The 26,736-nt window shown below is 37.7% G+C and overlaps 1 protein-coding gene across 2 annotated transcripts in view; it reads right to left on the bottom strand.

The window, feature by feature from the left end:
• LOC107858467 (calcium-dependent protein kinase) overlaps window positions 1-25,330 on the bottom strand; it is a 32,742-nt gene extending 7,412 nt beyond the window's left edge. The window contains exons 1-6 of one of the 2 annotated variants that reach the window (XM_016703132.2): window positions 24,190-25,330; window positions 21,354-21,497; window positions 21,111-21,263; window positions 17,584-17,696; window positions 16,944-17,111; window positions 16,722-16,849 (exon numbers count right to left, since the gene is read on the bottom strand). In XM_016703132.2, the coding sequence (XP_016558618.1) occupies window positions 16,722-16,849; window positions 16,944-17,111; window positions 17,584-17,696; window positions 21,111-21,263; window positions 21,354-21,497; window positions 24,190-24,961 (1,478 nt within the window). In that variant the 5' untranslated portion in view covers window positions 24,962-25,330. The remainder of the gene's footprint in view (window positions 1-16,721; window positions 16,850-16,943; window positions 17,112-17,583; window positions 17,697-21,110; window positions 21,264-21,353; window positions 21,498-24,189) is intronic. The other variant, XM_016703133.2, reaches the window with a different exon arrangement.
• Window positions 25,331-26,736: the final 1,406 nt, after the last annotated feature.

Genomic DNA, 26,736 nt, shown 5'->3' with positions numbered 1-26,736 from the left:
GAAGCGTCAGAATCAACAAGCCAAAAATTAGATGCAAGATCATTACCTTGTAGACCCAAAGCTGAAAAGGCTGACATAATCATTTGTCTTACCATTTCAGGAGTAAGAACTTATCCCGAAGATGAATTCTCAGTAGTGAAACCATTTATCCCAACTTGAAAAGCATTGACCTTATGGTTTTAAGGGCGTGTAGGACACTCTTTGATAATGTGTCCTTGTTGTTTGCAATGATTACAAAACTTCCTATCACAATTTCTAGAAATATGACCATATTCCTTGCAACTGTAGCATAGAGTCCTAGTCATACCCCTACCATTTCCTTTACTTTGGGCAGCAAATGTAACAACAACATCATCAACTTGCTTGAAAGCATTTTGTGAGACAAAACGTTGCTCTTCATGGAGTAATTCCCTAAAATAAACATCCAAGGAGAGAGACGGTCACGATTCATCAAGTGAGAGAGAACACTCTCAAACTCGGAACGTAACTTCATCAAAAATTGGTCTCGCTTGCTTTGCTCATGAACTGCCAGAATTACAAAAAGAGATTTGATAGGTATTCTGGCATAAACAATATCTGTAAATTCAGCCCATAAATTTTGAAATCCAGAAAAATAATCGTGAACGGGTTGATCTCCTTGAGAATAATTAGCAATTTTATACTCTAACTGAAAAGGTCTTTCACTATTGTCTTGGTAGTAAACCTTTTGTAAATAATTCCACATGGCCTTAACAGTCTTATAAGGACTGAGATTAAGAACAATAAGTGGATCAATTGACCCCAAAAGCCATGTCATCACCCAAGCATCCTTAATCTTCCATTCACCTAACTTTGTAGGATCAGTAGGAGAAGGGTCGCTTCCATCTACATGTCCCCGTAGTTCTTTTCCGGTGACAAACAATAGAAATTGAAATTTCTGGGAAGAATATTTTTTTCCAGTAAAGCAAACATTAAAGGATTCAAATTGATGCAAAGCCATGTTCTTGAATAGCTATAAAAATTAGAAACACTATGACTTAAAAAAAAAAAACAGAATGACCAAGATCAAAAGTCCAAGATGTTGACAAACCGTCAACACAACCAAAATTTTCAAAAGAAAAAATTTAAATGAACCAAAATGGATTTATGAAACTAGACAACCAAGAGAAGGCTCTAATACCATGTCAAAGTTGCGCTAAATGTCTCTCAATGTTGAGAGTCTTGCCATTAAATAGAAAGTATTCAAAAATGATATCCCCAAAACCCACCTTTCCTATCCCTAAAGATCGGATATTCTATCCCTTTAAATCTGCTATTGTATCCCTTATGATCTGTTATTCTCTCTCTTTAATTACTATATCATATCTCTATAATTACAAAAATACTACAATATATAATTACGTTAATTTATACAATATTCACTATTAATTCATGATCTTTGAGTTGTCTATCATGCTAACACTTTGAAGGTACGGCTACTACTGGTCAAGGAGATGATGAATGTTCTAAGGTTAAGATCCCAAAACCTAAAGCTTTTGGTGGTGTGTAGTGCTAAAGAATTGGAAAACTTCTTGTGGGATATGGAACAATATTTTTCTGCTCGGATGCCTGAAAATGACAAAAATGAATCACTACAATGTATGTTACCAGTGATGTAAAATTGTGGTGGAGAACTTGGAATTCAGATGATGAAGGTGCTGGTAGACCCAAAATTGATACTTGGGAAAAGATGCATAAGGAGATGAGAGACTAATTATTGGTTAGCAATGCATTGTGGTTTGCTAGGGATAGTTTGAAAACACCTAAGGAAGAAAGGTTTAGATTGCAAGTATATCAAGGAATTATCTTCTTTGATGTTAGACATTCAGAACATGTCGAATAAGGAACTTTATTTCTAGGATGCAGGCATGGCGCTGGACGAACTAAGGAGGCACACTGTGAAAGACCTCCAGGGTGTGATTGTTGCGATGGGCTCCTTGGTTGATTATCGTACTACCTTACATCTGAAGTGTCCCGTCCTATTTCTTTGTAACAAAAGAGGGGCCCAAATGGAGCTTTGATGGATGCATAATTCCAGCATCCAGCAAATAGTTCAATCGTTTCCGCAGTTCAACCAACTGTTTTGGAGCCATACAGTGAGAAGGTTGTGCAGGGGGCATTGAACCGTACAACTCTATCTTGTGATCAGTTTCCCTCAACTGTAGCAAGGTCATAGGCAATTTAGGCGGCAACACATCAGCAAATTCACTTAACACTTGAGCAACACAGCCCGGCATTTCCAACTTTGACGTCATGTTTAATCTCAACCAAGGCATCATGGAAAGGCTTATCTCCCCTTTTCACCTTTTTCAATAACCACGGCAGAAACATAGCACTGTTCTCTTTCTTTTTCTCTTTCCCAAATGAATTAGTAACATTAGTAAAAAATAGGCATCATTCCATGCATAATCATTAAACCATCCAACTGAGGCAATGGAACAATGTGATTTTTCCACATGAATCAAAATCCCAAGGATCACCTCCAAGTCCTCTAATGGGATCACCATCAAATTGGCCTCCCCATTCCAATTTCCAACAGAAATAAGACTATTATAAGCCATACCCACAATGGCTTGGGCATGGGAATTCACAGTCCTCATCTATGGCAAACATTTACTTACAATCAACCCATACTTATACACAAGTTTGGCAGAAAGAAAGGTGTGTGTAAAAACCATGGTCGCTATACTCTTGTCCCCAACCTTCATTTCAATATGCATAAATAAATAATGAGGATTAAAGGCATCACCTGTAGCATTCAAAATGCCATTGCACCCAGCAATTCTAAAGGATTCACTAGGACAGCAACTTCACTCCCTTCACCATCTCGGTACTTATCTGAAGAACCCATAGCATCAACATGTTATCTATTTGGACAATTCTTAGCAATATGTGGTCCACCAACCCTTACTTGTTGCATTTTCCCTATTTTATCGTAGATCCAGCATCAACTATCGTCTTATTGATGTGCCGGCTAACGACAACACATTTTGCGCTTTTAGCTAAGGATAATTGTGAGTTTTAAGCAACTGCTGGTATTTTTAATGTGTTTTGTACTTATTTTCAGGAAATAAGACCAACAATAGGAAAGAGGAAGTAATGTGTTAAAAATGAGGGTGACAACTCTTCTAACAAACCGTCAAGAATCCTGACGAGCCGCCACACCACCCATCGAGCCTATCCAGAATCAAGGTGAAACTAAAGTCAGGTGACGGCTTAGCTGACAGCTCGTCACTACCTCGGCAAACTATCACCCTATTCGTCACGGCCTAACCAGAAAGAGCTAAATGCTGAAGTCAGGTGATAGCTCAGCCGACGGGCTGCCAAGTCCTCGGTGAACCGTCACCCAACCCACCAAGCTGAAACAGAATGTTAGATCAAGTAGAGTCAAGTGACCGTTCAGGCGATGAACCAACACCTTGTTGGCGACCCATCAGACAACCCGCCAAGGGTGAAGCGGCAGCCTAGATTCGAATTTTAAATTTCCATTTTATTAGAACCTATAAATACCTAGTCTAGGGTTTAAAAAAGGCATCTTCCATACTTGGAATATTTTTGTAACGCTTATTTCTTTGGAGAATTGTTATTCCAAGATGCAACAACAACAACAAACCCTCTGTATTCCCACCTAGTGGGGTCTGGGGGGGGGTAAGATGTACGCAGTCCATACCTCTACCTCTGAAGAAGTAGAAAGGCTGTTTCCGATAGACCCCCGGCTCAAGACACGAGATACCACACAAACACATAGTAAAGCACAGCACAAGATTACATAACATAAATACGGCACCCATAAGTAATATAAAACAGAGGAAAGCACACAGATTCATAATAAAACATGGAACACGGACTCCTAACAAGAATAAACACCCACCAAGTAATTCCCTACACTAGCGACTCAAACTGACCCTAGTCCTCTACCCTAATTCGCGTCCTCCAGACCTTCCTATCTAGGGTCATGCTGTAACTGCTCCGTGTCCCGCCTAATCATCTCACCCCAGTACTTCTTCGGCCTACCCCTACCCCGCCTAAAACCATCCAACGCTAGCCTCTCACACCTACGGACAGGGGCATCCATGCCCCTCCTCTTCACGTGTCCGAACCATCTCAATCGGGCTTCCCGCATCTTGCACTCCACTGGAGTCACACCAACCTTCTCCCGAATGGTCTCATTCCGAACTCTATCCCCTCTAGTCAGCCCACACATTCAGCGCAACATCCGCATTTCTGTCACCCTCATCTTTTGGATGTGGGAGTTCTTAACTGGCCAACACTCCGCTCCATACAACATGGCCGGACGGACTACCGCCTTGAAGAATTTGCCTTTAAGCTTGGGCGGCACCTTCTTATCACAAAGCACCCCCGACGCGAGCTTCCACTTCATCCATCCCGCCCCAATACGGTGCGAGACATCCTCGTCAATCTCACCGTTACTCTGGATCACGGACCCGAGATACTTGAAACTCTCCCTCTTACCTACCTCCTGTGATTCCAGCTTCACTACTACCTCATTCTCCCGCCTCACGTCATTAAACTTGCATTCCACATACTCTGTCTTGCTTCTGCTCACCCTGAACCCTTTAGACTCAAGGGTTTGCCTCCACACCTCTAATTTGTCACTCACACCCCCTCGAGTCTCATCTATCAGAACTACATCGTCTGCAAAAAGCATACACCACGGCACCTCCCCTTGAATACGCCGCGTCAACACATCCATCACCAATGCAAACAAAAAGGGACTAAGAGTGATCCCTGATGCAACCCTGTCCGAACAATGAAATGCTCTGAGTCTCCTCCCGCCGTCCTCACCTTAGTTTTCGCTCCATCATACATATCCTTGATTGCTCTGATATATGCCAGCGGTACTCCACTCACCTCCAAGCATCTCCAAAGCACCTCCCTGGGGACTTTGTCGTAGGCCTTCTCCAGGTCGATAAACACCATGTGCAGGTCCTTCCTCTCCCTATACTGTTCCACCAACCTCCGTACCAGGTGAATTGCCTCCGTCGTCGAGCGGCCCGGCATAAATCCAAACTGGTTTTCTGAAATAGACACTATCCGTCTCAGCCTCAACTCGACCACTCTCTCCCAGATCTTCATAGAGTGACTCAATAACTTAATCCCCATATAGTTATTGCAACTCTGGATGTCCCCCTTATTCTTATAGAGAGGTATCATGGTACTCCACCTCCAAGCCTCGGGCATCTTTGCCGTCTTGAAGATTTCATTAAACAATCCAGTCAACCACCTAACACCAGCCTCTCCAACGAACTTCCAAAACTCCACCGATATCTCATTCGGCCCCGTCGCCCTACCCCTTCGCATTCTGCGAACAGCCTGTCTAACCTCTTCTACCTTAAAACGTCTACAATAGCTAAAATCCCGACACTCCTCTGCGTGCTCCAGTTCCCCTAACACAATAGCTCTATCCCCTTCGTCATTCAAGAGCCTATGAAAGTACGACTGCCATCTATTCTTAATGTGGCCGTCCTCCACCAACACTCTACCGTCCTCCCCCTTAATGCACCTCACCTGATCGAGGTCACGACCCTTCCTCTCCCTAGCCTTAGCGAGTCTAAACAACTTTTTCTCCCCTCCCTTCCCCTGTAACCCTGCATACAAGCTCTCAAAGGCCGCCGTCTTAGCTGCCGTGACTGCTGACTTAGCCTCCTTCCTCGCTAGCTTGTACTCTTTCCTGTTTACCCGCTTCTCCTCTTCGTCCTTACTCTCCACCAACTTGGCATAAGTCGGACACAATTTCTTGGCTCTTGCTTAAGACTGGAAATTTGAATTTCTCTTTTGTAAGGTTTTCTCTTTACATTATGAAATCCACTACTTCCATCTCTTTTATTACCATGAGTGGCTAAAAACCACAGAACTAGGGTTGTGGAATCCTTGGTGGAAAATCACTTTTACAATTAATGTATTGATGAATTTGGATTAATTTTGTAGTTATATTGCTAATTCCTTCAAATTAACGGAATTCTAATGGTTGCAAACATTAGAACAAGCCCCAAGTCTAACTTGCTAGACCAAAGAGGTTAACAACAGGATAAGCAATTGTTAACAAGAATTCAGATTTCTAACCTCGGTTTGAAGATTAATGCTTTGACGAGATTAATCTCTTGAGTTTTAAATCAAGTCATAATTCCATCACTTTAAGTTCGAAACAATTAAAGTGAAAATAATCTAATTAGGTTGGAAAACATTAGATGAATATTTGGAATAGATTGCTTTATAGTTGCAATGTCTTGATATGAATTCATATTTTACTTAACCCGAAAATGATGGGAAGCCAAGGTGAACACAATCCTAGTTTGTCTTCCCCATGGATTTAAACACTACAAATTTAACCATCATAATTTGACACAAGTGAAATTATTCAATAAATTTCAATACAAACCCCCAATTCATGGAAATTTTCGACTAATCATTATTTAAAATACAAATAACTTAGTTTATACCCTATTCCCTATGGGATTAGACCCCAACCTTTGTTGGGATCTACATTTGACAACGACCGCTTACACTTCTTTAAGGGAGTTGTAGATTTGGCGTATCAAATTTTGGCATTGTTGGCGGGGAATACGGTTGTTAATTAACTGTATGTGTTTTATTTGACTTTTAGTCTCATTTTCAAATTTTACTTTTATTTGTTGTTTTTGTATTTGTAGGTTATTAGTTGTGCATGTCAAGTACTCGTTGTTCGAGTGAGTCATTATTGCCTTATGATCCTGAACTCAACAGATTTTTGAGAAGAAATATGGATGCACAACAAGAAGCGAAAAGACTGGTTGCACTGGCCACTGCTCAATTGAATCAACAAACCACAGATGCACTAAGCATGTGCAAAACAATGATAATGAGGACCTGGGTGATGATGAGTTGGTTGATCCTGTGAATGGGCAACATGTTGACAATATTGCTCCGCTCAATCAAAATCAGCGACCAAGAGGCTGAGGGGACAATAGCCTTTGGTGAATTTTGCCTTCGATGATGATGATGATGATGATTTAGATCGGGTTAGTGCTACTGGAGCAATTGTACTACCGCCTTTAGCTCCTGCGATGAAGTTTAATATCACTGGCATGATGATCCAATTGCTTAATCTGAAGGGCTTATTTGGTGGGTTGCCTGGTGATGATCCAAACATGCACTTGGTAAACTTCATTAACATATGCAAATCCTTTGATTACCTGGGAGTTAGTCAGAATGTAATTTGGTTGAGATCGTTTCCGTAGTCTCTGGGGAAGCGACTTTGTGGTTAACTGAGTTGGCGCCCGATTTTATAACAAACTAGAGGCAAGGGCAAGGAGCTTTCCCAGAAAGGTTCTTTCCGCCTTCCAGGATGTTAGAGTTGAGGGACGAGATAAGCAACTTTAGACAGCTGCCAAATAAGGCATTACATGAAACTTGGCTTTAGATTCAAAAAGAAGCTGACTCAATGTCAGAATCACAAAATGACTGATGAGCACTTGATGGAAACATTTTATAGGGCACTGAACTCGAACACGAACCAGCAGTTGATAATGTAGCGAGAGGTTCTTTCATGGAACATACTTTCACGGATGCAACCGTGATATTAGACAGATTGACCAAAACTAGTAGAGCTTGGAATCTATGGTGCTGAGGTAGCAAGCAATACTTATGCAATTGGTATGTCGGCCGAGCAACACCAAAGGGAAGAAGAGCGTGACCAAGATATGGCACACATGAAGACTCAGATGGATTGCTAACAAAGCATTTGTTATCTGGTAGTGTTGAGAGGGTGAAGGCAGTCGGTTCACACAGTAGAGCAGCCGAATCTGATTCCAAGAAAGAAGCGAACTACTTGAATAACCAGGGGGTTTCCGGGCCACTGGACAAGGAAACCAAGGTCAAAACTATCAAAGAGATAACTATTATGACAAAAATGGTTATAGAGATTGAGAGCAAGGGAAAAGGAAGAACGAGGGCGATAGAAGTGGGTTGTATATACCACCAGGTAGTCGCGATAATGTTGAAATGATTCAGAGAAGCTTTCCATGGAAGCTATGATGGCTAATTTGCTTAAAGGGGTGGAATCTACTTATGTGGGTGTCAAGGAAATGAAAAGTGACTTATTTACTATGAGTCAACTAGTTGATTCTCATTCCACTACTATCACGCAACTTGAGAACCAAATGAGTCAATTAGCTGCAGCCTTCAACTAGCGAAAGAGTGGGACTTTGCTCAATGACACAGTGTAGAACCCGAGAAATGATGGAAGTTGTTTAGCAATCACAACAAGAAGTGATAAAGTATTACTGAAACCACAGCCTATGATTCGAACACGGGTAGAAGACTTAGCTAATGATTATGAAAAGGTGGATGATGTCGTTGAGATTGATGAGATTCCAGCCGAAGCTGAAAAGTCGAAAGGTGTCGATGGTAGAAAGATAGGTGCTGAAAAATCTGTTAATTTGAAGAATGATGATACCGCAACAAGACCTCCAATCCAAATGCCTAGACCTCCCCCACCATACCAAACAAAGTGAAGAAGAAAATGGACGATGGTAAGTTCAATACGTTTAAGCAGTTATCGGTGAATATCCCATTGGTGGAAGCTCTTGAACAAATGTCGGGATAGGCTAAGATCATGAAGGACTTGATCACAACGAAGGGGACAGTGAGTTATGAACCGGTGGACAATATTCATCACTGCAATGCGATTGCTTTGCGCTCATTGATCCAAAAGAAATCGGACGCATAAACATTCACTATTCCATGCACAATTGATGCATTCAGTTTTGCTAAGGCACTTTGTGATCTGGAAGCTAGCATCAACTTGATATCACTAGTTATCTACCAGCAGTTGGTCTTAGGATCCCCCAAACCAACATTTATGCAGCTATTGATGGTCGATCGTTCGGTCAAACAACCAATTGGGATTTTATATGATGTGTTGGTGAAAGTGGCTAACTTCATATTTTCGGGCGAACTTTTTGATTCTTGATTGTGAAGTGGACTTTGAAGTACCCACAATCTTGGGTAGACACTTTTTGGCCACCGAAAGAGTTTTGGTGGATATCGAAAGCAGTGAACTCAAGTTTAGGCTTAATGAAGAAGTGAAATTCATTGTGTGTCAATCAGTGAAACAACCGGGAGACATGAGTGTTGTTTCGTTCATTGACATTGCTGATGAAGATGAGTTGGTTATAACTATTACAGAGAAATTTGTTACAGAAACTCTGGCAGCAGTGTTGATGAATTTTGATGGCGAAGGCATAGAAAAATATGACAAAACGGTTTGTGCATTGACTGGAATATGTTCATGTTCATATGCTCCAAAGAAGTTAGACCTGGACTTGAAAAACAAGCCAACTCCTCCAGCAAAACCATCTATTGAGGAGCTACCAGAGCTAGAGTTTAAGGAGTTGTCAGGCAACTTGATATATGTAATTTTTAGGTGATAACACCACTTTACCGATTATCATTGCTGCAGATTTAGTAGAATGACAGGTGGAAGAACTTGTTTCAGTATTACGGAGGTACAAAAGGGCCATCAAATGGATGAGAGGAAGACATCATTGGCATTCCACCAGGCATATGTACTCATAAAATTCAGTTAGATGAGGACTGCATTCCCACTAGTGAACATCAGCACAGACTTAACCACCAATGCAAGAGGTGGTGAAGAAGGAAATAAATAAGTAGCTCAATGCACAATCTCTGATAGCAAGTTCAGCCTACTGTGTCCTTAAGAAGGAAGGCATGACTGTGGTGGCTAATAAGAAGAATAAATTAATTCCACTTAAGCCCATCACGGGATGGAGAGTATGCATGGGTTACTGAAACTTGAACTCTTGGACTCTTCTGGATCATTTTCCAATGCCCTTTATGGATCAAATATTTGATCGGTTGGCAGGAAATGGTTAGTACTATTTCTTAGATGGTTATTCGGGTTATAATCAAATATCTATTGCACCTAAAGACCAAGAAAAGACTACATTTACATGCCCCTATGGGACATTCTCCTTAAAGCGGATGCCTTTGGGTTGTGTAATGCGCCGGCTACTTTCCAAAGGTGTATGATGTCAATTTTTTTCTTCTAATCAATTAATCTCATTAAGCGTGGAAATGAAGCCGATTTTCATGGTTTCCCCGAGGTAAGAAACTTCTCTTGGGACGGTCTGTCGCAATCTTCTTCGTGGACGAGAACAATAGACTGATTAACTGTGGTCAAGTAAAAGCCCTCTATTGTCAGTTGGAGGAGATTGATTGAACTTTATACTGTACCCACATCTTGGAAGTATTTATGGATGACTTTTCTGTGATAGGAGATTCTTTGGCAAATCTTAGCAATGTCTTGCAAAGATGTGAAGAGTTCAAGCTTGTGTTCAACTTGGAGAAATGTCACTTTATGGTGAAAAGGGGAATTGTGTTGGGGCACAAGATCTTAGCTAAAGGAATTGGGGGCCAAAATTAAGGTGAATGGAAAAGCTACCTCCACCATTCTCGGTGAAAGGCGTCTTTCACCAATGTTCGTGGACATGCAGGATGTTATCGGAGGTTCATAAAGGACTTCTCCGAAATTGCGAACACACTTTGGAAGTTATTTGATAAGGAATCCAGATTTTTATTTGATGAAAATTGTTGGAAGGCATTTGAGTTCCTCAAGGAATAATTGGTAGTTGGGCCCATTATTGTAGCTCCGGACTGGTCTAAACCATTCTAAGTGATGTGGATGCAAGTGGAGTTCCACCTGGGGTTGTTCTTGGATAGAAGACTCTTTCACCCTCTTTACTATGCGAGCAAGGCGTTGAATGGGGCTCAAACGAATTATATAGTTACTGCGCAAGAGCTTCTTATTGTTGTCTACGCCTTTGAGAAATTTAGGGCGTATTTACTTGGTATTAAAGTGGTTGTTCATACTGATCACTCAATATTGAGATACTTGATGGCAAAGAAAGATGGGGTGTTGTTGCTACAGAAATTTGACTTTGCAGTCAAAGACAGAAAGGGATGTAAAAATCAGGTGGCAGATCATTTATCTCGACTGGAGAACGAGGGAAAGAGGTTGGATGAAATAGAGATTGACGACTCATATCTTGATAAGCAGGTTCTTGCAGCTACTCTTGATCTTGTATCATGGTATGCAGACTTTGCTAATTATTTGGACAGTGACGTGATACTGGAAGACTTAAGTTTTCACCAATGAAAGAAGTTTTTACATGATGTAAATAATTACTTCTGGATGAGCCTTTTTTATTTAGATAGTGTGCTGACAATATCATTTGGAGATGTGTACCAGAGATGGAAATGTTGAGTATCTTGCGAGCCTGTCATTCGTCTCTAATCGGAGGACATCATGTGGGTGATTGCACATCGAGGAAGATTTTGCAAAGTGGGTACTATTAGCCTACTATTCACAAGGATGCATAGGATTTTGCCAAAGCTTGTGACCAGTGCCAGAGACAAGAGCCAATATCTAAATATAAAGAGATGCCTATATCCAAAATGTTGGAGGCTGAATTGTTTGACGTGTGGGGCATTGATTTCATGGGCCCCTTTGTAAGTTCCTATAGTCACAAGTACATCTTGGTTATTGTGGACTATGTGTCCAAATAGGTGGAAGCCGTGGCCTTAACAGATAATGAAGGCAAGAATGTGGTGACATTCTTGAAAAAGAAGATCTTCTCTCATTTTGGTGCTCCTCACACCATCATAAGTGATGGGGGTTCTCACTTCTGTAACAAGGTGTTTTGGGCTGCCTTTAGCTAAATGCAGAGTGAAACAACACAAGGTGGCTACCCATATCATCCCCAAACTAGTGGGCAGGTGGAGGTATGAAATCGAGAAATAAAGATGATATTAGCCAAAATGCTAACTGGAGTGATTGGTCAGGGAAGCTTGATAATGCTCTTTGGGCATATTGCACTGCCTTCAAACTCCAAAAGGTATGTCACCTTACAAACTAGCCTTTGGTAAACTTGTCACTTACCAGTAAAGCTTGAGCATAAAGCCTTATGGGTACTCAAGAAGCTTAATTTGAGTTGGAAGGAGGCTGCCAATTTGAGGTTGGACCAACTGAATGAGATTGATGAGTTTCGGTTGCGTGCTTATGAGAGAGCTGCTCTCTATAAGGAGAAAATGAAGTTGCACCATGAAAGGAGGATTGAAAAGAGAGAATTCCAAGTGGGTGACTTGGAGATATTGTTCAACTCAAGGTTCAAACTTTTTTTGAGTAAACTGAAATCTAAGTGGTCCGGAACCTTCAAGGTGACTCAAGTTTTTCCATCCGGATTGGTGGAATTGGAAAACAAGAAAGGGAAGTTGTTCAAGGTAAATGATAAACGAGTCGAGCAATATGCTGGTCTGCAAGAAGAGGTAAAGCTGGTAACATTGGTGTATCTTGACGAAGTCTAAGTAGTCAAGATACCCGAGTCGTTCCACGTCGTTACATCAGGCGCTAGTAGAAGGCAACCCACAATGTGTTGTAAAAGCATGTTAGTGTAGGTTTGTAAATGTTGAACATGGGTGATCTGTGTGCTAAGTGTGTAGGGAATTAGAAAACATGTGAAGCTTGGAATTATTTGATGTTGATGGTTCAAACGACGAACCATTGATCGTCTATTGGACCATCCAATGAAGTCGTCACAATAAGCACAAAAGCATATCATTCTAGTTAAGGCCCGACGAGTTAAGCAACGTACTGTCAAAACTCTGACGGACCATCGGCTTAACCGTCACATAGAAAACAAATTATACTACTCTAGTTAAGGCCGGCCGTTGAGCTGACATGTCGTCGCAAGCTTGACGGGCCGTCAACCGAACCATCAACTCACACTCAATTGTCAGAAAAGTCACGCAACTAACCGTCGCTGCTCCGATGAACCGTCAACAGGACCACCACAGGTAAGTTTTCATTTTAATTCGAACCGACCCAGTGCCAACCAAACCCTATTTTAACAATTGGTTAGCCCATACTCGATCCAATCTAATGGCCATTTTAAATTGCATCAATTCAAACACACAACCACGTTCTAAATCACATTATAAACGTATTGCCCTCCTCTTAAATTCCACACTCATAAAATTGCATGACTCCTATAACCCCTCACTTCCCACATTCATAGCCATTAACTCCACAACTCACTCTCCCACACTATTTAATCACACCTGTTAATCACCAAATATTCATCACCATATATCATTATTTCTCTTGATAATGGCAAGCATTGCACTTTACATTAGCACGGTTCTACTCTTCATCTGCATTCCACTACTCAAGTATGTGCATCTTTTAGTTTAATTTTGGTTTATTCCTTTGGTTTGTGAAGTAAAATCAACACGGCTACCAATTGATGTAAATAAGTAAACTAGTAGTTGTGTTGTGTTGTTGCTCTTATTATCTTGGTGTGGTGTGTCAACCCCGTGGGTGAAGTTTGAGTAACCCAAAAAGGTTAAAGATATAATGATAGTGAGTTCAACGTGTAAGGGATCACATAAAAAAAGCAAGTAACCATGAAACAGAACGGGTTGCCCACCAAGTTTTCGGTGAGATGCCAAAGAAAGGCTTGAAGTATCTATTAAGCCTGACGGCTCAAGTGACGGTTTGTTGCATAGGTGACGGTCCGACAATTTAACTGTCACCAAGAAGGTCTACACGATTGAAACTGGTTAAGGTCGAACGGATCAACTGATGACCCATCAGGCTCCCAACGAACTACCAGACCAACCGTCGAATGGCTAAATATTTTATAATTGACGCTGCTTAAGCCTGACGATTGGAGTGATAAACCGTCACCCGACCCGTCAAGGCTAAGCAGTTTCAAATGTCAAATTTTGTCTGGATGTCTTATGTTGTGTTATGTCTAATTATTTTCCTTTTAAGGTACTATGCCTCCTAAATTTGCACCAACTAGAGGGGGAGCAATACAAGGATCAGCAAGAGATGCCTCACTCTCAAGATTGACAGATAAACCCAAAAAGGAGAGTGAGAAAGCCAAGGCTCCTGCCTGTAACACCAGACAGAGTGAGAAGAGACACACTCATGCCTCCCAGTTTGAAAAGGAGAATTGGTTGTCAACTGAGGCGCCGAGTAGTGATGGGCAAAGCAATGACAGTTCCAGCTCTCCCAGGGGAGATGAGGCTACCACCAATCCGAAAGTAAAACCCGGGGAAGAAACAATTCGCAATAAAGCATCAGGGGTGAGAGAATCAATTCGCTGGCAGATTGAAGGGGCGGAAAAGCATTACTATGATGGTCTTGAGCCAACATAGTCAAGAAGCATGAAAAGGTCGTATGCAAAAGAGTATCGAATAGTCACCACAGAACTACCAGAGTATCCTGTGATTGAGCGGGGGTTTAATGAATATGAGCTAGGTTGTTTAAGAATATGAGCAGAGGTTTATAAACGTATTGCCTTCCTCTTCCATCTCTTTTACTATCATGAGTGGCTAAAAACCCTAGAACTAGGGTTAGGGAATCCTTGGTGGAAAATCACTTTTGGAGTTAATGTATTGATGAATTTAGATTAATTTTGTAGTTATATAGCCAATCCTTTAGATTAATTCTAATGGTTGCAAACATTAGAACAAGACCTAAGTTAAACTTGCTTGAGCAATAAGGTTAACAATAGGATATGGAATTGGTAACAAGAATTCGGAGTTTCTAACCTCCTTCTGAAGATTAATGCTTTGACGAGTTAATGTCTTGAGGTTTAAATTGAGTCACAATTCCATCACTTAAAGTTTGAAGAATTAAAGTGAAAATCTAATTAGGTTAGAAAAAAATTAAAATGAATATTTGAAATCGATTGCTTTATAATGGCATTGCGTTGATGTAAGTTCATATTTTACTTAACCAGAAGTGACTGGAAGCCAAGCTGAATACAATCCTAGTTTGTCTTCTCTCCATTGATTTAAACACTACAAATTTAACCATCATAATTTGATACAAGTGAAATTATTCAATAAACTTCCAACACAAACCCCCCAATTTATGAAAATTGTCGACTAATCGTTATTTAAAATACATATAACTTAGTTTACACTCTATTCCCCGTGGGATTCGATCCTAACCTTTGTTGGGTTCTACATTTGACAACAACTACTTACGCTTCCTCAAGGGAGTTGTAGTTTGGGCATATCACTTACCCTTTTCCACAACTTCTTTCTATGTCTCCCTCTTCCGTTCCACTTTCACTTGCCGATGAAAATAAATCATGAAATTTTTGGGGGGAAGAACTTTTTGATAAGTTCACAAAGCAATAGAAAGCACAGAAATGTGCAAGAGAGGGCTCAATATGTCTAAAGTACTTGGATTTTAACTGTTGAATCAGTAGAATGATTATTTGCACCTTTAACAGTTTGAGATCAGTACCCTGTTAGTACGATGCTGAAATGCATGCATAAAACTAGCAACTGAAATGTGGAACATATTACTCGATGGGTCCATAGGTTTGCGGAACTTGGCTGGCTTGATATGTTTTTTTTTTAAACTGGCTGGCCTGATATGTTTGGCCAACCCGTTGATTGGCTTCTTGATGGGGACTACCATATCTTAAATGCCATAATCATATTTTATTGAATGTTGGGTGACAGGTAAGACTGAAATATTAACAACCCAGATATCAGAAAAACACCAGCTTTTATAGAAGCATGCCCCTACCTGTAAATACTTTCTACCCACCAACTCATGGCCAATCTCATCAATGGTCCTACAGAGAGAGTTAGACTAGTGGTATATTCATGCTTTAAACTTAATAAATTCAATCTATTAAGGTTTTTAGCACTGAAATTATCGTACTCATGGAATTATGGATCTAAAATTAACTATCTATTGATATTTTAGCAGTTTTTCACACAGAGACATATATACACTATGTTGCTCAGACTAGGGTGCGGGTGTCCGATACGGGTACGGATCTAGAGGTCGGATCCTTCACTGTCTCAATTTAAAGATTCGGAGATATGGATCTAGGGATGGATACGGGTGCGGGTATTCGGCGAAAAATAATTTAAATATCTAAAAATAGAGTTATAAACTATAAATTTTGAGATATTATGTGGAAAACTTGAGGAGAAAATATTTTTCAAGAAGAAAATCCTGAAAGGAGATAAAAAGAAAAACAATAACATAGAAATTTCTATATACAAGGTATTCCATTTTCTTCAATTTTACCTTAGCTTTTATTTTGATTATATAATTTCTTAAATTTGTCCGGACTTTCCCAGTCGATTTTGGTCAAAGTACCCAAAATCGGTTGACCATATCGGGTACGGATCAAACACCCACATCCATGTCGTGTCGACACGGATGCGGCGCCGAAAGTGAAGAATCTGAGTAACTTAGTATATACATATATATGTTTCCCACAAAATATACAGGACTCAGTTGAACCCATGAAGCACAGGCCATCAACCTCTCAGTTAGACATCCTAAAGGTCCAACAGTAAAAAGGACAGCTGGAAACAGAAGCCTCCACTCCCAAACAAGTATCAACACACTGTGGATGGCACACATCTAACCATGAATCATATGTAGGGAAATGTCTCCGTCAATTCATCATAATAAAAGCACTTGATAAAAACAAGGTTAAAATGTAATTTTCATTTGCCTCCTACAAAAGTTATCCTAACTGATCCATATTGGTATCTGGAAAAATCTCCAAGCTTTAGTATAAGCTACACTTAGCTTGAAGCTTGAAAAACTGAAATTATGATCGCTATTGTGGACTCACCCGCTATGGTCTGCATCAAAATACTGAAAAGCTTTGAACAGATGGTCATCCCTTTCAAGTCGATGTCTATGCATTGTTGCAGTAACAAACTCAATGTAGTCAATCGTTCCATTTCCATCCACATCAGCCTAAAATATAGAACCATAAACGGAATACAGAGGAGTAAGAAATGTGAAAAGAAGCCAATAAACAGATAAATATAGTCAAATGATTCATACTTACAGCTTCCATAAGTTGCTTAACTTCAGCCTCTGAAAGCTTTGATCCAAGGCGAGCCAATCCTGATTTTAATTCTTCGTAAGTTATTGTCCCACTATTGTCTGTATCCATGTTTGCAAACATAGATTTCAGACCTTTAATTTCTTCTTCAGATAAATTTTCTGCAATGACCTGGGATTCCAATTAACAAAGTGTTAGTGGATTGATTTGAAAACCTTCAGGGAAATGGTAACAGATGATAGCTTTCATTTCCTTGTAAGGTACCAAATACATGTTAGCCAACTGCAAAAATTATAATATCTCCACCTTTGATATGAAATCATTTCTTTGATATGCAAACATTTTGTGAAAGAAACGAATACATCAACAAAGACCTTTTTCAACCTCAAAAAACATCTTGAGAAGGAGAGAATCAGTTTATGATACAGTTTCTTCTTTAGTAAGTAAAATTTAACCAATTGTGTAACAACTTTCTTGAAGAGATGAAACATCAAGTTGATTGTAGTTATACTTTCTACATCAAGTCTCCAGAAAATGCTTCGTCTCACTTTTACTGCTGAAGAAACAATGATGAAAGTCAAAGAAACATTCTAAGTTTAACCACTTTTCATGTAGAAATAATAGTTGCAATATTAAATTCTACCTTCAGTGCTAGTTTCTTGAGCTTGTTCATTGCCCTGAACTGCTTCATTCTGGAGAGCACTGCACTGTCTATTGGTTTGTCTGATGCTTCTCCACTTTGAAGCCATGGATGTTCTGTAGAATCAAGCAAAAGAACATCAAGGAAGGCACATAATTTAATTCCAACATACTAACCAAGCTCCAAGCAAGTGAAGCCCTCAATTCCCAAATCATATATTAACAAGATTAAGAAACCTGAGAAGCAAGTCAAAATGGAAAAGACTAAGCAGACAAAAACAGCAAGAAATACTCACCAACACATCATAACACTGGACAAAGTTTAAAAACCTAGTGTACATTTATCCACATTTTGGAACTTTGATTTATCAAAAAAGAACTTGAAGGAACAAGTATTTGGGCTACTTGTGATGTAACATAAGATTAAAGTTCTTAGGGGTCGTTTGGTATGAGGTGCTAAAGCAAATAATACCGGGATAAAATAATAATTCCGGAATAAAAATTTTTAATGCATGTTTGGTTGGCAATATTCGGGATAACTTATCCCGGGACTAATAAATAGCACCGGGATAAGTTATCCACACAATTGGTGGGATAACAATCCCACCATAATTTATCTTTGGGATAAATTTATAAAAGGACAAAATTACCCCTACCTATATTCATGCACGGGCTACTTTATGTTCGTACGTATGTGCATAATTAATTAATCAATCTAACTCGACCACTTTAGGCGATCCGTAAATTATATGACATAACCATATACGTAAACCAAATAGTAAGATAGTAATTTTATATTTATACAAATGATAAACATTATAATTTGGTCATCTAGATGGGTAACAAAACTATACAACATAGGTAGACATGTTTAATAAATATAAGAATATTTTATGCATATTAATATTTTTCACATTTTATGTTAAACATTTGATAAATAATACACTAAAAACTTTTCATAAATGCATAAAATGTAGATGAATATTAAATTTTGTTTTTTTAAGATGAAATTTGTAATGAATTAATCCTCAATATTTTTATAAATATTAAAATTATTAGAGTTTTAATTAACCTATCTTCAATTGAGTAATATTTATCGACAACCTAAGATTACCCCCAAACCCACAAACCATATTAACCTCTTATAACTAATTTTTCAGCCAAAGACAAATTTAATTAACTACCAATTTATTATTTTTATTATTTAGTTGTTGGACTTTTAACTAGCTTTACTCAGGCATTACATCTACTAGTTATATCTTAGTTGTATTTCAGTTGTTGCCTTGTCGTAGTGATCTGTTAAGCCATTTTTTGAATTGAAATAATGTTGATTGTTAAGCATTGTTAAGAATTGTTAAGCACTGTTAAGAATTAAAATCTAGCACAGGCCTTGTCGTAGTTTTAAGCCATTGTTAAGCATTTGAATTGAAATGTTGATCACTATATTATATGAGTGATCTATGTTCACAATCAACTTCATTGTTCAATTACATATTTTAAATTAAATAGTTTTTTAATCACTTGAAAATTGATATTGTATATATCAATTAAGATAAATTTTAATATTCTATATTATATGAGTGATATGTGTTTAAATGAAGTAATATAAACAACAAATCTTCTTTTACTTTAACAAATTTAAGTTGGAAGTTTTTATTTCAAACTAAATAAGATGTAGTAAGATTTTTTTTTTTAAACACACACGGCATAATCATGGGAAGGCACATGCAAAAAAATTAAAGCTAAATAAGATGAAAGTTTTATTTTTAAAATACACACGATATAATCATGAAAATGCACATACAAAAAAAATTAAGCTAAATAAGAGGAAAGTTTAATTTTCAAGAATAAATATTTAAAGCTTGAAAAGAAATATACAAAAAAAAAAAAAGTTAAATAAGATGGAAGGTATTTTGGTAATCAATTAATTTATTCTTAGCAATTATACCATGCATATTATTTTGAATACAACAAACCAAACAACAACAACAACAACAACAAAAAACCCAGTATATTCCCACATAGTGGAGTCTGGGAAGGGTAGAATGTACGCAGTCCATACAACAAACCAAACACTCAATAAAAAATAATCTCAGCATAACTAATCCCAGTATAACTTATCCCATCATAACTTATCCCAACATAACTAATCCCAGCATAACTACATTCCCAACCAAACGACCCCTTAAAGTAACTGAAAATCTGATGGTGGAATCCATTAAATATGGCCTTTACGTAGATGCAGCCAATAAGAGGATCAAAAAAAAGGCTTTCTTTGGATGTTACTTGATAAATAGAGTTAATATTTCGTCTCTAATTCTTCTTTCACTTTTTCTCATAAGAAATATATCGACAAACAACAAAACTATCACCTTCTACTAGTAGCAAAACAACCTCTTGCACTTTCCTGTCATCATTATATTGGTCACACAGACATAAAACACTTCACTCTTTGTAGAAGCTTCCTCACAATGTCATAGATGCATTAAAGTGATTTGGAAACAAATGTGATCGATGCAACAACACTGCCAGTTATAGTAAGAGGAATATTGAACAATGCACGATAACAAGGCTAGCACACAAGTTGTGTCTTGGTGTGTAAGTGTGAGACTGGGGAGTATTAATTCTAAAACTTATATTATGTCAAAATGACACCATATTATATTCTTTTTGTTTGTCTTTGGCCTAAAAGTGTCTATCCCTGTTCCCTTTGATGGACTGTCCAAATGAAGATATGTTTTTCCAGAAAATGAAAAAGATAACTATGAGATGACTAGGCATGTACTCCGCAAGTTGGTTGAACTTTCAGCAATTTCTACATACCATCCAGATGGGGTAGGATATAGGACAATCTTAGGCAAGAAAAGCTAAGGATCAGTTTAAGGGACGGTTTAATTTGCAATAGTAGGGGAAAATAAGTTAATAAACTCTTGCACACTTTCATCTGAAAGTTGATATTATATGATCAGTCCCATGTTTAGTTCTCCAGCTTGAATAGTCTGACTATGTGTTGGTAACCTTCCCTCTCCAAGTAAGGGGGTTAGCACCTAAGGGGTAGGGGGACGGTGGAAATGGACTAAAATAGTGAGGGTTTGCTGTCGAAAAGAAAACCCAAAGAGGCCGAATTAGGGATAGAATCATCCAATGCCTTGTACCACTTCCACCACTCATTAATTTGTTTTTTAATTTCTGTAGTTTTTAATTTTGGATTCCAACTCAGTTTATGTCTACCATCATTTAAATTGCCTTATTAATTGTAGTTCTGTGTCTTCTTTATCAATAGATTGTTATCCGATGTCTTGTGAAGAAAAAATAAAGTATTTCCAAACAAATACATGATATATCCAAAACATAATCCCCTCGATAGTGCTCTGGCAATATATAATATATAGTCACACTATGGACCAAAATACATATGATTTCTCTCCATGCCTATACAAAACCACATTGTGGTGATTAAGTACTATATAAAATGAGAAGATCACTGTGTAGCCTTTGATAACACAAAAAGAAAAAGAGAGAAAGAGATACCAAGAACTTCTCCTGACGTGATTCTGTTTTTCGCATCCTGTGTTAGCATTTTTCGAACAAGATCCTTGGCACAATTTGAAATGGATGGCCATGGATCACTTTGAAAGTCAATTTCTCCTTTTAGTATAGCATGGAATATTCCCTTTTCAGTTTCTGAAAAGATTTGGCAAGACAAGTTAAAAGAGAAATGCAGAAAATAACACCCAGTACAGCATCTTATTATGTTTTCATCTCTGTCCTTACCATCCCAAAATGGAGGTACACCACTAAGTAGAATATACAAAATAACACCTGCACTCCATACATCAGCTTCCTTTCCATAACTGCGCCTCAATACTTCAGGAGCTACATAGTATGCACTACCAACTATATCGCGGTACACCTTACCTGAAATCAATAAATAAAACATGAATTTGAAATGTGTAAGTCAACCAGGATAGTTTAAGTCAGGGTGCAGGAAACAAGGATAGTTTAAGTCAACAATGGTTTGATAACAGCTTTAGATACAATATAAATGGTGGGATCATCAAAACACTTGCAAGAGGTACATAAGGAACTGATATAGGTAACATATCTGTTATCAGAGAAGGTTCAGTGATTTATGGAATCAAACAGAGTATTGAGCATCCAAATAAACTTGAATTGCAAGAGAAGAGGAATCTCCTGTGAAGTACACCGATTAATAATCCTATAAAGAGAAATAGGTGAGAGGGGGTTGGCAGTGTGATATGAAGTAATACACATTTAGTAACTTATTAGGTTACACTATGATGTTTATTTTACGTCTTTGTAACTTTAACATCGAATTCTTTCATTTACTTAAGAATTAAGATTTCGGTCAATGCCACAAATTCAGGTTATGACGTAAAGATCAAACTCATCCAAGGAGGTTGGTTGACATCATGAAATGTTGTAGTAAATTTTATTCTATCTAATAGGTCATATAGAATTATTTAAATGTAGTAATCCTCATAAGTTTGTAAAAGCTGATGATTCATGCAATCTCATGTCTACTGTAGCAAGAGCTTCCCTCCTTAGATCATGAACTTCTGAATCTAATTTATCCTCACTCTTCCTTGACTGGTTGTTTTTCTTGATGATAATATAATTGGCCAGACTGATTTTTCTATTTCCTGCATATATGTTGTCTGGGGGGTTTATCCCTTTTTCTGTTATAGATAAACAATGCCTCAACAGAGGAAAAAGAAAGGGCCTTTTGATTTTGACATTCAATTATACATAGTGTGGGACAAATTTTATTTAAAGAGAAAAGGCTACTATTGTATCATTAATTTCCATAAATAATTCTTCCATCAGCTTCTTCACAGCTTAAAAGCGAACCCTCTATTTCCATTTTCCCTCAAAATACATAAACTCTACAAAGATACCTTAATTCTAGAAGAAGAAACTTGTCGTATTTCACAGAATAGGTGTCCTGCTCATACCATTGAATCAACTGATTAGGGTATTACAAAAGATTCAGTGAACATATACTTTCCAGTATACTGTCATATTGGACAAGTGTTATCGGCTAACCACAGATTGGACTAGTGTTAATAACATAAATGTTGTTTAACCTGGCAGGTGAAACATGAGCTTTTTTTTTTTTTTGATAAATGTGGTATTATTTGCCACCTCCGACCAGCGATAGGTACGAGATAACTCTATCAACCAAGGCTAGAACAGATGAGAAGAAATCACTCAGTGTTTGTCTCTGTTGGTAATTGAACCATGAGTTATGAAATGCATTCAGTTTAACGCACCCGAGGGTGTGGCCTAATGGTCAATGAAGTGGGTTGAGAACTATGAGACCTCAAGGTCAAATCTCAATAGAGACAAAAACACTAGGTGATCTCTTTCTATCCATTCTAGCGTTGGTGGACACAGTTACCTAGTACCTGGTAGCAGTTGTCCCGTGGAATTAGTCGAGGAGTGCGCAAGCTAGTGCGAACATCAGGGTTATAAAAGAAATGTATTCATATTATCTGGCACTCTTGGTCAAATGTCTCGTGAAATCCTACCTAAAAGGCTCAAGTAGGTGAATAATACAACATATATTTTAAAAGTACTAGTGGAACAGTTACAGCTCACCGAGGACATGACCCTAGATAGGAAGGTCTGGAGGGCGCGAATTTCGGCAGAGGATTAGGGCCAGTTTGGGTCGCTAGTGTAGGGAATTACTTGGTGGGGGTTTTATTCCTGTTATGATTCCGTCTTCCGTGTTCCATGTTTTATTACGAATCTGTGTGCTTTCCTCTGCTTTCCTCTGTTTTATATTACTTATGGGTGTCGTATTTATGTTATGTAATCTGCTTCTGTGCTTTACTATGTATTTGTGTGGTATCTCGTGTCTTGAGCTGGGGGTCTATCGGAAACAGCCTTTCTACTTCATCAGAGGTAGAGGTATGGACTGTGTACATCTTACCCCCCAGACCCCACTAGGTGGGAATACACTGAGTTTGTTGTTGTTGTTGTTGTTGTAGTGATACATAATTCACAACTATTTCTCTTTGGTACTACACAGAACTAGGAAAGTAAGATGGAGATATTCCATTCTATTTCAGGCATAATAAACAACGTACATTTCCCTAAAAGATTTGGCCGCTCTTCGTAGTTTATTTTAGATGGTACACCTATCAAAATTTGCCATTTGAAAACTTTCACTTAGATGCTATTGTTAGTGTCCTGGAACAAAAATGACATTGCCGTTATACATTTACAAAAAAAAAAAAAAAAAACTAGTAGCAATGAATATGAGAAGTAAGTGAAAAGACACCTAATCCAAGTGAGTGACTCAGAAAAACAATGAATGTATCACTAAATCTTAACTATAATAACTAAAGAGTTTAAGTTCTTTGCACTTGCATTGTGGAAACATAAATCTTTTTTGGACAATCCGATCACTTATAAGACAATTATGGGAAAATCTTCATGACAAACATTAATTGATAATCTGGTAAACATAGTAACTAACCTACTATCATAGGTTAAAACCAGACTAATTGTGAAAAAGATCTTTATTCTATCAGTGTATATAGCTTGAATCTTCAATTAAAACGGTGAGGGGCAAGAATATCACCTTCTTCAATGAAGACAGAAAGCCCGAAATCAGTAGCCTTAAGCATTACATGTTCATCCTTACTAGTCAATAAGAAATTCTCTGGCTTGAGATCTCTATGCATAACACCCATGAAATGACAAATATAGACTACATTTACTATCTGTCTGATAATATCAGCAGCATCCTTTTCAGAGTAATATCCCTTGGCAATAATTCTATCAAACAATTCCCCTCCAGCACAAAGTTCCATCAGAAGGTGCACTGAGTAATTGTCTTCATAAGCACCTTTGAATTCCACTATATTTGATTGCCCACTCAAATGCTGCATAATTTGAATCTCCCTCTTAATATCCTCCCTATCTTTCCTACACACAAGCTTCCTCTTCAAGACAGACTTGCAAGCATAATGTTGCCTAGTAGAATTCTCAGTACAAAGGTAAATAACTCCATATTGACCCCTACCCAATTCTCTCCCAAGTGTGTAGTGTGCTTTAATATCTTCAAATGGCTTACCCAAAATGGCATCTTGTCCTATTCTCTGTATTACTTGAATACGTGGTTGAGTAATTTTCACTGTAACTTGGTGAGCCTGCTTTTGTTTTTGTTGTTGTTGCGGTTGTGGCAGTGGCTTATAGGAGGGCCTCTCTTGGGGTGGTCTTGGATAGGCTTCATGATAGTAAACTGGGTGTTTGTAATGGTGATATGCAGAACTGCTCCCTTTTCTCGGTCTTGGTCTGTACCCTTTACCATCTCGTTGTGCATATTTGTTCCTGCTAAAACAACCACCCATTTCTGCAACTCTAAATCAAGATTGAATTCTTTTTACATTGACAAGTTTGTGTTTTTTATGACAATATTGAATGAAAGGAATATTAATTTGAATTTGTTTTTCGATTTTTGACTATGTCAATTTTTTCTATCACATCAATCAAGATTTTGGATTGTAACAAAGAAACCAAAAAATGAGATAATGCTTGGCAAAGTTGAAAACGGAGAATGTCCTCAGAATCAGAAAATGCCAAGGGGATTAAACTCTGTTTATTGTTTTGTTTGCATATTTGGGTGTGCGTGTTTTTCTGCTTCATCTTTCTTTTCTCAATACCCCTTGTTTTCGTCAAACAACATTTCCCAAATAGGCGGAAAAAACGCACTATCTCTTGATGATCATACCATTTTTTTAGTGTTTAATAGAGATAATACATAAATATATGATTCTAATTTGATATTAAATTATAATTTGATTTTAAGCTTTGATAGTGTATAAATAGGACATTTAACTATTCAAAATTTGAACAAATATGACTTCTGATTTTGCAATTTTCACTCGCACCTACGTGGAAAAGTAATCCAATCATACGGTGCCACATCGTTAAAAGAGCTGACTTGAAGGGAGGTCATATTTGTGTAGTTTTGAATAGTTAAAAGTCATATTTGTGTATTATCAAAGTTTTACTTTTTGTGTTAAAACGGCGTCGTTTTTTATTATTATTATTATTATTATTATTATTATTATTATTATTATTATTATTATTATAAATTTTTTATTTATTTCTATAGCAGCAACACCTAACTTTTTTTTAATTAAAAAATTAAACTTGCGCAGTAGGCCGAAGGAAGCGCCCAAGAAGAGCAAATAACACCACTGGGCTATCTAAGTGTCTTGTTTCATGTGGTTAACATTAATATACGTACATAAATATAGGTTTTCTACCTTATATATATAACGTAATTTTTTTACCGAGGGGGTTCGGGTGAACCCCTGGCAACCACATAGGTCCACCCCTACGTTAATTTAATAACGTTTTGATAACATTAATTTAATAAAATTGTAATAACATTAATTTGATAACGTTAATTTAATATACTACTACTACTATCCTTAATAACGATAATTTAATAACGTTTTATTAAAACTATATTTTTTTTCTTATTAGTATAGTTTCATCTTTAATTTAATATTTAAATAAATTATATTTAGATATATTATATAACTTAAATTCGCCCTCTATTTTATAATATATATATATGTATACATACCCGCGCTGTTTTTCGTATGAGGCTGACCCATCTAATTAATAAATCTTCAATATTGCTCTTTTTCCACAATGACAAAAGAAATTAAATGTCATTTTCATCTTTGAGCCAAAAATAATTAAAAAATAATAGTGAAAAAGTCATTTAAAGGTCATATTTGTGCAGTTTGGAATAGTTAAAGGTCATATTTACGCACTGTCAAAGTTTAAGGTCATATTTATATATTATGCCCATAGATTTTAAGCTGGACGCGTTCAGTTTTGCGTGTTGAACACGCGTTTTGCCACATAGGATCGAAGGTCATATTTGTGCAGTTTTGAATAGTTAAAGGTTATATTTGTGCACTGTCAAAGTTTAAGGTCAAAGTTATAATTTGATGTTAAGTTTAGGGTCATATTTATGTATTATCTCTGTTTAATAAGTAGATGTTTAATAGGCTGAAAAACATTTATCGTACCCAACTTTGCTTTAAAAATCAAACTCTCTCAATTTTAGATAATAGTCATATTTCTTTTTATATCCTAATTAAAA

This window comes from Capsicum annuum, chromosome 2, assembly GCF_002878395.1.
Source record: "Capsicum annuum cultivar UCD-10X-F1 chromosome 2, UCD10Xv1.1, whole genome shotgun sequence".
In the NCBI taxonomy this organism is placed as follows: Eukaryota; Viridiplantae; Streptophyta; class Magnoliopsida; order Solanales; family Solanaceae; genus Capsicum; species Capsicum annuum.
Note: the sequence above shows the minus strand (reverse complement) of the source record. Positions and strands in the feature narration are given on the sequence as shown.